This window comes from Astyanax mexicanus, chromosome 23 (assembly GCF_023375975.1).
Source record: "Astyanax mexicanus isolate ESR-SI-001 chromosome 23, AstMex3_surface, whole genome shotgun sequence".
NCBI classification, from domain to species: domain Eukaryota; kingdom Metazoa; phylum Chordata; class Actinopteri; order Characiformes; family Acestrorhamphidae; genus Astyanax; species Astyanax mexicanus.
In genome coordinates this window covers 31,077,290-31,094,356 of record NC_064430.1, presented here as the reverse complement: position 1 = coordinate 31,094,356, position 17,067 = coordinate 31,077,290, and the positions used below count along the sequence as shown (strand labels likewise).

Below are 17,067 nucleotides of genomic sequence, written 5' to 3'. Positions count from 1 at the left end.
ATGTAAATGTTAATGTTACTATAACAGTTACTACCAGACAACCAAAAAGTATGTTTTTACTTGAAATTCAAATTGTTAACTAGTGTACAAGGCCAGAACAGAAGTACTGTTTCGGTATTTACGTTAGCTAAGCTATAAACGGTTAGCTAGCTAGGATAGAAACCAGCCAGTTTGCTAGCGTTAGCTTAAATGCTTTTACAAACATACATACTGTAAAAGCATTTAGGCTTGCTAGTTAACCAATTTGGTAGTTAGCTAAAGAATTGGTCTTTACTAGCTAACCTAAATGCTTCCACAGAACTTTTGTTTAGATGTTGTACATTAGCTAGCTAGTCAGCTAGGTTAACTTAGTGGTTGTGTGTCTCTACAAGTCACTGTGTAATGTTTGTTTTAGCTAGCTTTTTAGTTAAATAAAATGGTGCTGTGTCTGTGAGTTAATATAAAAAAATCTTTATTTGTATTGTTTATTCCAGAGTTCAGTAATACGTTCCTGCACACTCTGCCACTTTGTTAAAAGTGTATGTTATTAACTTAGCTAGCACATTTTTATATAAACACACTCACTACTACCAAATAAGCTTTAGTCAACATTTCTCTAATTTGTAAAATCACACTAGAAGTTGTTTGTGTATGCAGTATATTAGTGTATACTAGAGACAAAAATGTTTTACTTGAAAAAGTTTAAAATTAAATTACACACACACAGTTATCCTGTTAGACACAACAGGAGAATTTAACAACATTAAGTAAAATAGTGGAGCTTTTCAGAGCAATTAAATTATTCATGTTTTATATTGGCAAAAAAAGGAAATAGGAAAATCATAGATACATTTTATTATTGTCAGTAAATTAATATGTTTTAATGTTGCTGCCCCTACTTTCGCTTCTGCTGGTGCCCAATTTTCCAAGTACTTATTTCAAGAATGTGATGCTGAATTTAAAATGGTCATGTCATACAAAAGAAAAAACATAACAGCATTATATTTGTAAATATGACTGCAATAAACATATTTAACATTAAACTATTACTGTACTTTGATTCTATTAGTTGATAGTTGTATCTATAGAAACAAGCGTACAATTAAATATGTGTAGAGAAGGTATAACTTGCTTTTAGAGCCTAAAATATAAATAAGAAAAACTATACTGGTGGGTGTGTAATGCTCTCAGGGAGTAAGATATAAATTTACTGAGGAGGAGACATCAATGAATTATTAAATTATCTTTATTTTAATTGTCTTTATATTATTTTAATCTTTATAATCAACACATTTTCCTTAAAATTAATGTAGATGTATTTATATATTTAAGTATTACAGTATGGAGGACCAAAAATGACATACGTATAAATAAATAAATAAATAAATGCACATATAAATGTAGAAATAAATAAATGTTGAAATAAATAAATGAATAAATAAATAAATGTTGAAATAAATAAATACATATATAAATACACATAGAAATGAATAAATAAATAAATATATAAAAAATAAATACACGCATGAATAATTGTATAGGTAAATAAATAAATTAATAAATACATTTCTATTTTTTTATATTTATTTTTATTTATTCATTTATATGTGCATTTATTTATTTTTTCATTTATTTATTCATTCATTTATTTCAACATTTCTACATTTATTTATTGATTTATTGCCACATTTATTAATTTATTTATTTCTGTATTTCTGCATTTGTATGATAGTTAGGTAGGCGGTCCTATCCTCGCTCTAAAGCAGGATTGGTTTTTGAGCTGCAAAAGTTTTGGTTCTACTGCTTGTCACTACCCGATCTGTACCCCCTGCCCGATTTGTTCCGCGCATGCGCACGCATGCGCATTGCAAACTGAGCAGGGGCACAGATCAGGTAGGCAATGCCAAGTTGTGGTTCCGCTCACACTGTCGCAAACAGCTTGTAAAACGCGGTTTCAAAATGAAGGACTTACGTTTTTACAGAGCTCTGAAAGAGTACATTTTAAGTGGAACATTTACTCCACCATGCAACAAAAAAATGCGCAAGGAAATGCGGCGTGTGTCTGAAAACTTCATAGCAAAAGGTAAGTTAAAATCATATCATATTTTAGAAAGGTTTGCGTTAGCTGAGGAAGCGAAGTGTCCCGTTATGTGAACTAGTTAGTATAGCTAGGTTAACTATGCTAGCTAATTTAGCTCGGAGTATTTTATTATATCAATAAGTAATTAAATATGAAACGTGTTTTTTTTTCGGCAAACAACCGATTGTTTTACACTGGACCAAATAAAACGTATATGAGACTAGTTGTTTGTACTGAGGAGGAAAAAAGGTCTGTTTTGATGGAGTGCCATAACTCCGGCACCGGCAACCACAACGGTGTACGAGGCACGAGAGACAGGGTGATTGCTGGATACTTCTGGCCTACCCTAATGAAAGATGTAACTGAGTGGGTATGTTGTGAAGTTATAACACAATTTCCAGAGCGTAAAACTGCAACACAGTACATATAAATGTTTTATTTAGTATAAATATTACAGTATTATTCATACAAGGCTGAAGTTGGTTTGATATTCGCAGCTCCTGATTCGTTTGGTTGTATGTACACTACCTTCCATCACTTACTTTCTCCAGTTTTACTTTAACGTGCTGTTCTAGTGTAATTCATTCATTTACTAAGTAGAAAATATCTTAACTAGAGAATTAGCCTCATACTTTAAGAGAAAACCTGGCATTAGCCTGGCCAGAGCTAATTGTATACTGTATAATATTTATTTTAATTATTGAATATATAATTAACAATTTAATATATAATGAAAAAAATATTTAATCGGTCTAAGGCGCTGCCACTATGAGCAGGAGGTCGCAGGTTCGAACCCCAGCTCATGCAGCTTTGCCATCAAGCTGCCGGCGTCAGAGGGAGCAAAATTGGCCCTGCTCCCTCTGGGTGGGTAGATGGCGCTCTCTCCCCACATCACTCCTAGGGTAATGTCTGCAGCACAGGGCGTCTGTGAGCTGATGTACCGGAGCCGAGCAGCTGTGCTTTCCTCCAAGCGCACTGGCTGCTCGGCAATGCTGCATCAGCAGCAGCTCGAAAAGAAGCGGTGGCTGGCTTCACATGTATCGGAGGAAGCATGTGCTAGTCTTCACCCTCCTGGTGTGTTGTGGCATTACTAGTGATATGGGGAGTCCTAATGAGTGGGTTGGGTAATTGGCCGTGTAAATTGGGGAGAAAAATGGGAAAAATTAGAAATAAAATTATAAAAAAAAAAAAAAAAAAATTTAATAAAATTATATTTTAAAAACCTTCCAATGTTCCAATGTGATTTCAAATAATTTTTTCATCTTGGGCCTGACCAAATACACGATATGAAATTGAAGTCTCCTATGTTAAGGAAAACCTAGAATTAGCCTGGCCCGAGCTGATTTTATACTGTAAAATGAATTAGCAACATGACATACGAGCCATAATGCACCAAAAATTGAATATTAAGCTGACGTTCCAGTATGATTTTGAAGGACTTTTTCATTTTGGACCAGAACAAATAAACATGAGATGAAGAGTTCTAGTATTCACAAAATCGCACTGGAATCACTGGCTTTATATTCATTAATTTTTGTGCATTATAGCTTGTATGCCATGTTGCCAGTTCGTTTTAAAGTATAAAGTATTTCAGGTTCTTCTTACAGTAGAAGACTAAAACTCATTATATCATGTGTATTTGGCATGGCCCAAGATTAAATATCCTTCAAAATCGTACTGGACCATCAGCTTATATTAAATTTTTGCTGCATTATGGCTGTGTATGCTATGTGGCTAATTCATTTTACAGTATAAAATCAGCTCGGGCCAGGCTAATTCTAGGTTTTCCTTAAAATAGGAGACTAGAATTTCATATCATTTATCAGTATCAGTATTTGGTCTGGCCCAAGATGAAAAAAATCTTAAAATCACACTGGATTTTTTTTTTTGAGCGCAACGGCTTTTAAAATATTATTGTATTTTTTAAATTATATATAAAATTTATTAATTTAATATTCAGTAATTAAAATAAATATTTTACAGTTAACAGTTAGCTCTGGCCAGGCTAATGCCAGGTTTTCCCTTAAGGTAGGAGGCTAATTCTCTATTTAAGATGTTTTCTACTTAGGAAATGAATGAATTACACTAGAACAGAAAATAAGTGGAAGGTCGTTTATATAAAATTGCATTTTATAACATAATGTATATTTACATAGTTAATAAACAGCTGTACTGCTTTTCTTCATTATAGCTCCTTCAGTGTTGATATGTGAGGTGTTAAATATAATATGCGGAACAGTTTGTGAACGCTCCCTTTAGTTCACGGTGGTTCAGTGAAGCGGCAGCTGCGAATATCAAACCAACTTCAGCCTCATATTATTTATTCAGTAGAAACAAAAGAAATCTTTCATAGATAGTTACCAAGATTCTGATTTTGTATAAAAATAGTGTAACAAAAACAAAGTAATGTAACGACAAATATTATTGTGCACGAAATTATATAGCACACCCCTTGTTCTAATATGTATTTATGATATGCATTTTATTTTACTTTTTGTACATGTTTAGACACTGTCCCAACTTAATTCTTCTTTTTTTTGTTTTTTTTTTAGGTGAAGTGTTGTCGCCGCTGCCAACTAAATGACCCCATGAAGACGGGGATACCAGTGTTACATTCTATTAAGGTATTCCAAATTCTGTTTTGTTTAATAGAGAAAATAAATGTTTTGAAAGGTAATGGAAAATATGTGTTTAGGTGAAGGCTGCATGGGAGGTGATTGGCCTGGATTTAATTGGCCCACTGCGAGAAACTGGTCAAAAAACAAGTATGTGTTGACCATGACTGATTTATATACAAAGTGGGTTGTTGCTGAGCCACTGCAAAATAAGACTGCAACTGAAGTGTCAGCAGCCATCATAAAGACACTCTACTTGTTCGGCATGGTCAAGAAAATTATTACTGACCAAGGGAGAGAGTTCGTTAATGAGGTAAAAGTCTAGTATAATGTGAATTCTTAACATTGATATTTATCTTAATTAGCACACATGTTTTTCTGACATTCTGCTATGCACACTGTATTTCCTTTTTGATGATTTGCACACAGCTGAATGAAAACATCTTTGCAACTCTGAAAATCAAACATGCTGTCTCAAGTGCCTACCACCCTCAGACAAATGGGCAGGTAATTTTCAACATAATTTTATTTGACATTTCCCTGTAATGTTAAAAAAATTAGGAAATGTTTTAATTGTTGTTGTTGTTTTTTATATATATATAGGATGAGCGAACAAATCAAAATGTCAAACGTGTATTGCGGAAGTATGTAAATGAAAGCCATAATGATTGGGACATCCATTTACCTGCAGTTGTGTATGGTATTAACACTGCTAAGCAAGTGGGTATTCATTATACATTCATTATGGTCGATATATAATGTAATCGATATATAATGTTTTATTTCTGATAACTTAATTTGTTTTTAACCAGTCTTCAACCAGGCACACCCCGTATTTCTTATTCTTCCATCGGCACCCTCATTTGCCAGAGGTTATGAACGCCTGTCCCATGGGAGAAGACTTTAAAATTGCTGACCCAGAAGATGATCTTGACACCCGAGTAAATGAAATGAAAATTTTAAATGAGAAGGTTAGGTCCAAATTCATGTAGTCTGACCACAGAAGTTTTTTTTAATTCAATGGCATGTAGTAAAGTGTAATTTTTTTTTTTCAGGTGCTTAGCAACATTGAAAATGCGCAGAAAAGACAACAAAAGTCTTACAGGAACCGTAAGAGAAAGCTAATGAGCACAATCAGTCCTGGCGATGAGGTCTTGATTTCTCAAGATTTCAATATAAAACAGAGAAAAGACACTGTAGATAGTATCTCTAAAAAGGGTGTGGCATCAGTGGTGAAAGATAATGTGACTCGATGTTGCATCAATGTCTCACGGCTAAGGCCTTTCTACAGGTTGGAAAGTAAGAGCTAAGTAGTGTTTTTTTTGTAATGGTTGACATGTAAGGTGTATATTGTAAAGTTTATTTTATTAATATTAGACTTAATTTTTTTTATTGTCTCTTCAGATCATGGAGCAGTTCCATGTGTGTCACTTCAGGACCATGAGTATGGTACACCTGATGAAGCAACAGACCATCCTTATGCTTTTTCTGGAGAGAAATGGGAAAAAGACTTGGGTCCTCTCCAGGAAAAACTGGTAGGGGATGATTCCACCTAGCCCATTCCAAATTTCACTCTCCTTCACACACTGTTAGACACTACCAATAATTTTTTGCAATCGTATATTCAGACCATCTCTCACATACTTACACTCTCACACCATTCTCACCCCCCCTCCCTTGCTAACTCTTTTAATTGCAGTTGAAATATGTCCTGGACAAAAGCCTTCCAGCAGCAGAATTGATTGTTAAAGATGACAATATCTGTCTTACACGTGAGGACTTGTGGAGTCTTGGGTTAAATCAGTGCATGGAGTCTACTGTAAGTATATTCATGTTGCAGCATGCTTGCTCAAAGGCACAGAAATAGTTTTTTTTTGTGTGTAATTTATGTCTTTATTTTGTTTTATTACGTCTAGATTGGGAATGCATGTTTTAAGATCACCAGAGAAGCTGCTCAAAAACATGTAATTAATTACAGAAGCTCAAACATTGTTATTTTGTATACTTCTTCATGGGTACTTGTATACATTTGCTAATCTTGTTGTGTTGTAAATAGGGGAAAGATGTTTACATTGCTGACATGTATGTGGTTCCCACATGGAAAACGATGAATGTGGACCCACTCTCAAGTTTACCGGTAAAGTGAAGTTAAACACACACACAGACAGACAGTTGCACATTAATGCAATGATTTCTGTACAATGCACAGTAGTTGAATGGTTGCATTTTCTTTCTCTACACCAGAACAATCTGTGTTCCAAGGATGCGATTTTGTTCCCTGCATGGAGTATGCAACAGAATCAACTGGATCACTATTTGCTATGTGTTGAGTTACAGTTTCAAAAAATAGATATTCAGATTTTTAGAATGAAGTTTGTTGATTAGCTTATCATTTTGAAATATGTCCATTGCAGGTTTTACTGGTTGTGGAGAGAGAGATCATTTTTCTAGATTCTGTACTCCCTGGTGGTTTTGGAGATGACTCGTACAAAACGATATTTAGGTTAAGAGAGAGGAAAAAGTTGCCCTTGTTCAGTGGCTTTTACCAATAATATTTTACGCAAGAGCCATGTTCTGTGGCTGCTGATTTACACAAAAGCCTTGTTCTATGGCTGATGATTTACAAAAAGCCTTGTTCTATGGCTGATGATTTACAAAAAGCCTTGTTCTATGGCTGAAAATTAACAAAAAGCCTTGTTCTATGGCTGATGATTTACAAAAAGCCTTGTTCTATGGCTGAAAATTAACAAAAAGCCTTGTTCTATGGCTAATGATTTACAAAAAGCCTTGTTCTATGGCTGATGATTTACAAAAAGCCTTGTTCTATGGCTAATGATTTACAAAAAGCCTTGTTCTATGGCTGCTTATTTATAGCTTTGTTCTTTTGTTTTATGTTTACGCAGAAGCCTTGTTCGATGGCTGTAGGATTAGGTCTCATTTTATGAAACTAGACCATGGAGAACAATTGTATGACTATAGGTTTCAGTAAGTGTGTGTCCATAATTATTTTTTTTTCCCATTTTATGTGCAGACATATTGCAGGCCAGATTGACCCAAGACCCTGGACAGAGAAGACCGGCAGAAGTTTTGATGTAAAGCCTTTTCTTTATTTTCTTACTGGGTTATATAAAACTCTGGACATCAGTTGGCTTAAATGTAATGTAAGACTATAGATATTTTCTTTTGAAGAGAATTTTCTACTGTGATTTTGGGAAACTGAGCCATGACTAGCCCACCAGTTGATACTTTTTGCTATATTCATTCGTCTTCTTTCCACCATACATTCTTTCTTGTCCAGACCTAGGGACTTTCTGTCTATTTTACACAATTTGAAACAATCTCTATCTTCAGCACATCTACTTCATGTATTAATGGCTTTTGGCAGTAACTCAGTAAGGGGGAACCTAAGCTTACTTTAGTGAAGCACTTGTCTACATCTGTTTCTATTGGTTCAACACCTTTACTTAACAGTAATATTTAATATTTTGTTTCCAGCACTTCCCTCAACAAACTTCTGGGAACTACTGTGGCATCCTTATACTCATTGTAAGCATCCTTTTAAGTTGTGATAAGCAGCATTTTGAGTTATTGGGTATAATAGAGAGATTTATTTTTTTACAGTATGCCCTCTGTATCTGCACCAATACCCCATTTATCTTCACAGAGGTCAGTTGCATCTATTAATATAGAAAAAATATTTCAAACCCCACCCCAATTGTCTGATCATTGTTATATATGTTTTAGAATGATGTGCCATTAATCCGCCAGTGGTGGTGCATCCTACTGATGGAAAGATTTCAGATTGAAGGGTAAGGCCACTCTGCTAAAGTATTCATGCCTTTTCTGCATTTTATTTCATTTGATTACCTGCTGATTAAGTTTTTTGATTCAACAGACATGGCCAGAGGTTTGCTTTCTGGACTGACAAGGCTAGCAGGCTATTGCAAGGGACCCTTCAGCCACTTTTTAGGGTATCTAGGTCAATCACTTCAGACATTCCACCTCATGTGCAAACCATGGTCAACCGCACAGCCCAAGAAAAGAAGCTGGTAGACTTTGCTGTACAAGACCATGGAGTCCGGCAACATTTGTTGGTATGTTTGTCACACATTAACAATGTTTGTTATTTACAATTTGCACATTGTTTTACCATTACAGTGTTATAAGCAAATAAGCAAAAGGCCTTATAATTCATGCTTGTTGTCACCATGTGGGACTTTTTTTTTTTTTTTAATGTGGATTTACAGTCCAAAACTTTTAACATAAACTACTTTTGACATTCAACTAGAAATGTTAAATGTTTGCTCATGTTTTGATGAAGTGCTTTTGGCACTTTGCCTTTTGACCTAAGGGTGTACTCTGTGGAAAAGAGCCTTCGAAGTGGCTCAGCAGAATCCAGAAGGGATCATCTCTACGGGTGCCAGTGTACCTGGACTCGGAGGAAGAACAGGACTCCCTATTTTTCTATCTTCAGGATGTCCTGAAATCTGCACCAGTAGAATTCCACATTGAGGATCAAGTGCAGTTCATTTTGGATGTTTTGTTCCCAGAGGTAAGGTTACTAGGTATGCAGTAAATATCTATTAACAATGTTAAATAGCCTGTTGTGACTTAAGTTACATAAAAATTTTAATCAAATGTATCTTTTTTTAAAATCCAATAGAGTAGTACTGTGAGACCATGATAACCACAATACATTTTCTCAGACAGTTATTGGGTCATTTTCAGCAGTGACACTAACGCTAATGCTGGAGTTTTTGAACACCTCAGTTTCACTTGCTTGACCTGAATAGTCCACCGGCGGTGGACATCCAGTGAGCATTGATGAAGGACTAGAGTATTGACAGCACCAACTATGCAGCAACAGACTCAGAGCTTCTATCTGACTTTACATATACACTGTGGTGCAGATAGGTAGGAGTGTCTAATAGAATGAGAGACAATAAATGGACACAGTGTTTAAAAACTCCAGCAGCACTGATATATCTGATCCACTCACTGTACCAGCACAACATGCACTAACACCTCATACACCACCATACACTTCTAATCACTGCACTGCAGTGCTGAATCTTTGTAATGCAGTTTTATAATTTATATTTAATTTTTTTAACCCTTTTGTTAGTGCATCACCCAAGCCATGTCTACACTACAGGGAATAACTATACAAGAGGCTGAAGAGTTGTTTCTTTCAGGTCCTAACTACAGCAGAAGGTAAAAACAGTTACCTGTGTTTGAAATATCTGTATGAATGTTTATTTATTGTGACTACCATTTTAATTGGGTGGGTGGTTGCGTGTTTGTGTCGGGGTACTTTGAGTTGGGGAGGGTGGGTTGTGTCGGGGGGGTTGGGTGTGTTGGGGTGAGGTGGGGTGGGAGTGGGGTGAGGTGGGGTGTGTTGAGGTGGGGTGGGGTGTGTTGGGGTGAGGTGAGGTGAGGTGGGGCGGGGTGAGGTGGGAGTGGGGCGGGGTGAGGTGGGGTGAGGTAGGGTGGGAGTGGCTGGGTGGTTGTGTGTTGAGAGGGATGTTTTTCTTTTGTTTTGCTTTTTGCTCTCATGCTTTCTCTGAGAAGAAAATAAACTGGTATTTTGATAAATGTGTTGTACCTTATTTTTAATGGTTAGTAGCATATTGATACAGGACCACATTTAGAGACATGGTATTTGGTTCCCATTTCTAAACATTCTGCTGTGTATTTTAAGCAAAAATAAATGTTTTTTATTAATAAACTCTTTGTTAGCTTGAGGAATACTACAAATGGTCAAAGACCACACCACCACCCCATATAATGGATATAACCCAAACAGGTTTGTTATAATGGTAAACAAATTAAATTTTTTAAATGCCTCATACACCCTGTAATACTAAATTTGACAAAGCATAAAATGCACAGTTTATATATCAACTGCTCAAGAACAAAGAACATTATTTTCTAGTTGATGTTTGTATTTTACTTATTTATATCTCCCAGTCTATCTAGATTACAGAAAGATAAACTGCTAGTTAGCCTATGCGAATTATTGTGTTCTGGCTCTATTTATTTATGAATTTATTCATTCATTAATTCATGGTAAGCATTATAAATTGATACTTGAGCATGTAGATGTTAATCTTATCGCTAAAGGTGTAATTAAGTTAATAAAATGTGAAGTAGTTTACAGACTTGGCATATGTAAAAAGAAAACACCACATGCATACATTTTAATAGATTATTTTGTTTGATTTTCGAAATATATTTAGTTTAAACACCTATCAGTCTATCTATAATTCAGAAAACGGAAGTTAAGCTTGAGCAGCGACCTCACAGAGCCGAAAACTGTTGACGGTGTAACAGCCGTGGCTACCTGATCTGTGCCCCTGCTCAGTTTGCAATGCGTGTGCATGCGCGGAACAAACTGGGCAGGGGGTACAGATCGGGTAGTGACACTGCTCCTGCCTTGGCCTGCAGCGGCGACATTTTTAAGCTGTTGACCCTCATTCATTTTCAGCAGTTGTTACTGCAGTAGGGGTTATAGCCGCGATGTTGCTGTGCCGTCCCTTTTGTTCTGTCTCACTGATACCGGAAGTACAGGACGGTGGAGATAAATAAATAAATGAAGAAATGTGGAAATAAATAAATAAATACATGTAGAAATGTTGAAATAAATAAATGAATGAATAAATAAGTGTTGAAATAAATAAATGAATAAATGTTGAAATAAATAAATGAATGAATAAATAAATAAATGCACATATAAGTAAATATATAAATAAATATATAAATAAATAAGAAATGTATTAATTTATTTATTTACCTATGCAAATATTCATTCATTCATTCATTTATATGTGCATTTATTTATATATTTATTTATTTATTTATTAATGTATATATTTATTATTTCTACATTTATATTTGCATTTATTTATTTATACTTATGTCATTTTTGGTCCTCCATAGTACAGCTCAAACACACACACACAAAAACCTATACAGTATGTGTGTATATGTACAGTACTGTGAAAATGTTTTAGGCCGATGCAAATTTCTTAAAACCAATCATCTCAATATTAAGTTGAGTTAATATTGAGTTTTACTTGGCAAAGATACCACGTATTAAAACAGATACAAATAAAAATAAATACGGTAAAAAGTAACAAGAAGTCCACAGGTGCCAAACCTTTGTTTGGGCGAACCTATTAAACCAATGTTTTTCATAGTACAAAGTAGGGCTGTGAATCTTTGGGAATCCCAAAATTCGATTCAAAATTGATTCTTGGGGTCACAATTCAATTTTTTCCTGATTCTTTCAAATCAGTTGGATTTCTTTTTCTTCATCCTCCATACTTTAGCGGCGCAACAACAAACACTGTAACACAACACTACATGCCCCTCTGTAGCCTAATAGGGAGAGGCAGTAAGAGCACTGTCGTGGGGAGCTTTTTAACTGTACCGCAGAGCTCAGCTAGTTAAAGAAACAGTCCGGGGGCTCCGTTCTCGTATTTGGTCTTCATAATGCATGCATAATGTTGTTACCCCTGTCTTAACTTTTGGAACATGTTACAGGCATCAAATTCAAAATGAGTGAATATTTGCAACATTAAATTTCTTGTCTTTGTAGTGTATTCAATTGAATGAGTTAAAAAGAATTTGCAAATTGTAATCTGTTTCTGTTTTCTTTTTTTCCCTTTATTTTTTAAATATGTAAACTTTATGAATTAAACGTAAATTTAATATAAATCTTTGTTTTATGTCTTTCTTTGAGCTTCCAGACAAAGTTTTTCTCTCATTAACACTAATTGAGTAAACAGAATACTCTATTTAAACCAATGGTAAATTCCTTATTAGTGTTTCCTATAATAATATATAATAATCATATTGATGTACTGATGTACAAAGTGGTTATTTACATAAATTTTATGTACAAATAGCTTGTAGCTTGTAGTAGTAGGAATAACATTGTAGGTTCCTGAACCTCCTAGTTCTTAGAAAACAAATTCACCAACAGTAAAAGACAAAGTACCTTCAGTTACAAAAGTTTTGCTTAACTTGTGTTGGGCACTGGACCAAGTTCGGTGGCAGGATCTCAGCCAGCTTCAAGAACAGTCAGAAACCAGTGTAGGCCCAGTCCTGGTCCTACGTTCAAAAAGACACTGGGCCGAGTCCGGTGACCGAATCTCAGCCAGCTTTGAGGAGTCAGAAACCGAATAAGGCCCAGACTTGGTCCTACGTTCAAAAAGACACTGGGCCAAGTTCAGTGGCCGGATCTCAGCCAGCTTCCAGAACAGTCAGAAACCAGAGTAGGCCCAGTCCTGGTCCTACGTTCAAAAAGACACTGGGCCGAGTCCGGTGACCGAATCTCAGCCAGCTTTGAGGAGTCAGAAACCGAATAAGGCCCAGACTTGGTCCTACGTTCAAAAAGACACTGGGCCAAGTTCAGTGGCCGGATCTCAGCCAGCTTCCAGAACAGTCAGAAACCAGTGCAGGCCCAGACCTGGTCCTACATTCAAAAAGACACTGGGCCGAGTCCGGTGACCGACTCTCAGCCAGCTTCGAGGAGTCAGAAACCGAATAAGGCCCAGACTTGGTCCTACGTTCAAAAATACACTGGGCCGAGTCCGGTGGCCGGTTCTGGGCCACCTTTGAGGACAGTCAGAAACCAGCTAAGGCCCAGTACTGGGCCAGCACTCGGTGGCTATCTGGGAAGTTTCATTTCTCTATGACTTACGGTTTAGGCTGCACAACTGTTTTTACAGGAGAAAAAGAATAATAATAATAAGAAGAAGAAGAAGAAGAAGAAGAAAAATCTTAGCAAAAACAATAGGGTTCTACGCACCTTCGGTGCTTGAACCCTAAATATATAATAGTGACTATTGTATGCATAGACATCTGTCAAAGGAATCCCCCCCTCCCTGTTGTAACTCCCTGCACACCGCCGCTAGAGGGAGCCCGCGAGTAAGAGCACAATGAATGGGAGTAAAAGTTGCTAAAGGATAAGAACTTAAATTAAAAATAGTAATTTAATACTTTTCCACGATACTTCTTTAGTTTTCTAAAGTATAATAAAGTATTTTGTGCGGAGCCCGGGAGGGGCCGTGGATAAAAAAAAATAATTAAATCGAGTGAACGATATAGCAGTTAGTGCTCACGTTTTCTTAAATTCGAGTGAACGATTTGCAATTCGTGCTCATGATTTATTTAATTAGTGCTCACGATTTCTGTAATTCGTGCTCACGATTTCTGTAATTCAAGCGAACGTTTTTGTACGCACTAATAAGCTCAGACGAAAATGATCATTTTTCTCTTTTGATCTGTTACAGGGGTGCAGTGAAGATAATCAGTTATCTACATTTATAACCTGCTGATTGAAAACAAAGTTATAATGCAATATGCAAATGTGTTTATTAATTTCTCAATAACATTCAGCCAGCCTCCAAGGAAATGCATATCTTCTTAAATCTAGTCATCATTATTACTTTTATGATAGATTTAATCTATATTTTAATAATTTGTATAAAAAAAAATCAGAAAATATACCTTCAACAAGTTTAAAATTATTATATTTTTTTATTTGAAGCTTGTGGCATGTTTCTGGGCAGGACACTGTGATTTGACAATATGCAGATATTCAGGACATTTTATCAGATATAGAAACAGAATAATTTTAGGAAACATATTGGAATAAATGATCAAATTGATCCAAATTATTATATGAAATGCCCATTTACTAAATATCTTAAACAGTGTATTAATAGTATTTTAGACCAGTTTTTTTTATTTTATATAGTGTTACATATTTAAAGCAGCTCTTATATGAGCCAGACAACTGTCACACATTGCATTAATCTTGTATTATCTTTATTTCCTTTTACAGTGTACATTTGGACCTAATTCTTATAGCTGTATATTTATAAAATTATACTTCTTTACGTTATATTATTGTTGAAAATAAAAAACAAAAAAACAATTTCACATTGCATTATAACTTTGTTTTGATCTGGTTTTAATAACACACATTTGTCCTGCATTAGTAAAAGGTTTGTTTCCTTTATTCATGACTGGAATTGACTTTATTTGTCTACATTGTTGGTAAATAAGCTCCGCGAAGGAGGACTGCGCGTGCGGCAGGTGTCTCGCGGCCGGGGAAACGATGCCGTGGTCGGTTCTCGCTGTGGAGACTCCACCACCACGGCACAATCTGCACACTGTACTGTACATCTAACTGTAACACTAGTGCATTAATAATCAGCAGGTTATAAATGTAGATAACTGATTATCTTCACTGCACCCCTGTAACAGATCAAAAGAGAAAAATGATCATTTCCCTCTGAGCTTATTAGTGCGCATAAAAACGTTCGCTCAAATTACAAAAATCGTGAGCACGAATTACAGAAATCGTTCGCTCGAATTACAGAAATCGTGAGCAAGAATTACAGAAATTGTTCACTCGAATTACAGAAATCGTGAGCACGAAATAAAGAAATCGTGAGCACGAATTGCAAATCGTTCACTCAAATTAAAAACGTGAGCAGGAACTGCTATATTGTTCACTCAATTTAATTATTTTTTTTATCCACGGCGCCTCCCGGGCTCTGTAATTTTGCTAATAAAGCATGTAAATTTGTATTTTCTACAGTAAATAAGTTTTAAAGGTGTCTATCCGCTAAAATCCCCTTTTTCTGGTTCTTTGTGAAACACAACTGCAAAAATTTATTTCAGGGAGGTACCCCCAGACCTGGACTTGGACACCCCCCAACCAGAGATCTAACAAAGTAGAACTACTTTACTACTGTACCTAAGTACTAAATGCTGTATCTGTACTTTACTGAAGTGTTTTTTTCTCCAACTTCTACTTCACTACATATTTTCTCTCAGTTTAATAGATTTACTCTGATACATATTTTACGTGCTGCATCGTTACCAGGGGCGACGCCAGTCCTTTTTTAGGGGCTCAGGAACACACCTGCCCCGTACTCTAATAGTTTGGGTGTCTGATTTGATTTAACGTGCGCAACATCCCTAAACTAGAAACCTTACCTGCTTGTTAAAATTATAAAAATATCAGGTATCATTCCAAACCCATATTATCACTACATTCAGAGCAGTAGATGCTGTGCACTGTCACCCGGTTTGATGAAGCTGCTCTAAACCCTTGGTCTTTGACAGCTTTAGTTGATTTTACAATAGTGATAGACCAACTAATGCACGAGGAGAGATGATAAATACATTAATTCTAAACTCTTCTATCACCCGTATTTAGCGTTATATTGACTGTATTTCACACGAGGGAGCGCCGCGGTCGGCAGTGCTTGGCGCCAGGCAGCGCAGCGGTCGGTGGGGCTATGCCCCTCGTGAGAGACAGCTCTAGTCCCTAGTAAGCACATCTAGTGGTGGTGATAAAGTACCTGACTAAATTAGCTATAGCCAGTTAGCTTACCTGTTCAGGAGAAAAGTAGCAGCTCTGGGTCAGTCTTGTAGTCTTTTTAAACTCTAAGTCTCCAAATTTCAAACTCACTGCCAATATTTACTCTTGCTTTATTCCTACTTTAGTCACTGAGCTTTTTAGCAGAGACATGCGGAGGCTTTTTAGGTTGCGTAGCAGCTGAGGTTTAACTGAAGCAGCTCTGCTAGTTAGCTCTTTTGCTGCAGCACCGATCGCTGTAGTGTAGTGTGGGGTGCTGGCAACCTCAGGGTGTGGAGTTAGTGTTGGGGAAGAGCGGCAGGCGGATTCAGTGGACAAAACTGACACAAATTCCGGGACGGAGTGAAAACTTACAATAGGAACATACTGCTGAACACCTGCTGAAAAGAGATGCCAGTGCTTTCACTCAACTTGTTTCCTTAATATCTGATGATACAGCCTGATCATTTTATCATTTACTACTGAACATTAGTTACATATTGGTCCTTTAAATCGCTAAATTACAGGTTAATCTACAGTTATTCTGTCTAACAGTTAAACTAAACCTTTTACACTGTGCCAGCGGGGGTTAGCTTAGTGCCGGAGCCGCATTTGGTACTCGGAAATCCGGCTAGCATTTTTAGATTCCCCTAAGCCAAGGGTGTCCAAACTTTTTTGTTGGGGTCCAGAAGGAGAAATATATTTGTTATATTGTTATATTTGTTATATAAGTCACGGGCCACAGACTCTGTAATAAAACAAATAATGAAATATACCACTTTAAATGATTATTTCATTTAAACACCATTTTACTTGACTAACTATCTGTATCTTTGACAGTGTTGTGTAAACTAAGATTTTTCAAATTGATGTTTAATTTCATGATGTCTCTTAATATTAAACTCATTAATTACGGCAACTTTTAGACTCTTTGCCCCGTTTTAATGCGCACCCTCTCCGCTTTTAGACTCTTTGCCCCGTTTTTCTGCGCTAGAAATGCGCACCCTCTCCGC

General features: G+C 36.2%; 1 protein-coding gene across 1 annotated transcript; it reads left to right on the top strand.

The window, feature by feature from the left end:
• Nucleotides 1-6,378: 6,378 nt before the first annotated feature.
• On the top strand, nucleotides 6,379-9,977 carry LOC111195059 (uncharacterized). Its single transcript, XM_049471384.1, has 9 exons — nucleotides 6,379-6,493; nucleotides 6,591-6,638; nucleotides 6,731-7,766; nucleotides 8,170-8,220; nucleotides 8,296-8,340; nucleotides 8,419-8,483; nucleotides 8,570-8,768; nucleotides 9,026-9,226; nucleotides 9,800-9,977. Exons 3-9 carry the CDS (start codon nucleotides 7,629-7,631, stop codon nucleotides 9,890-9,892), a joined length of 792 nt encoding a protein of 263 aa, XP_049327341.1. The 5' UTR covers nucleotides 6,379-6,493; nucleotides 6,591-6,638; nucleotides 6,731-7,628; the 3' UTR covers nucleotides 9,893-9,977.
• The last annotated feature ends 7,090 nt before the right edge of the window (nucleotides 9,978-17,067 follow it).

Bases quoted from the DNA above. Each gene is read 5' to 3' on its own strand.
- LOC111195059 (XM_049471384.1), top strand. From the start codon at position 7,629: ATGGAGAACAATTGTATGACTATAGGTTTCAGTAAGTGTGTGTCCATA. The intron at 7,767-8,169 runs GTAAAGCCTTTT...TTTTGTTTCCAG, and splicing joins AGACCGGCAGAAGTTTTGAT to CACTTCCCTCAACAAACTTC. The intron at 9,227-9,799 runs GTAAGGTTACTA...CCCTTTTGTTAG, and splicing joins TGGATGTTTTGTTCCCAGAG to TGCATCACCCAAGCCATGTC.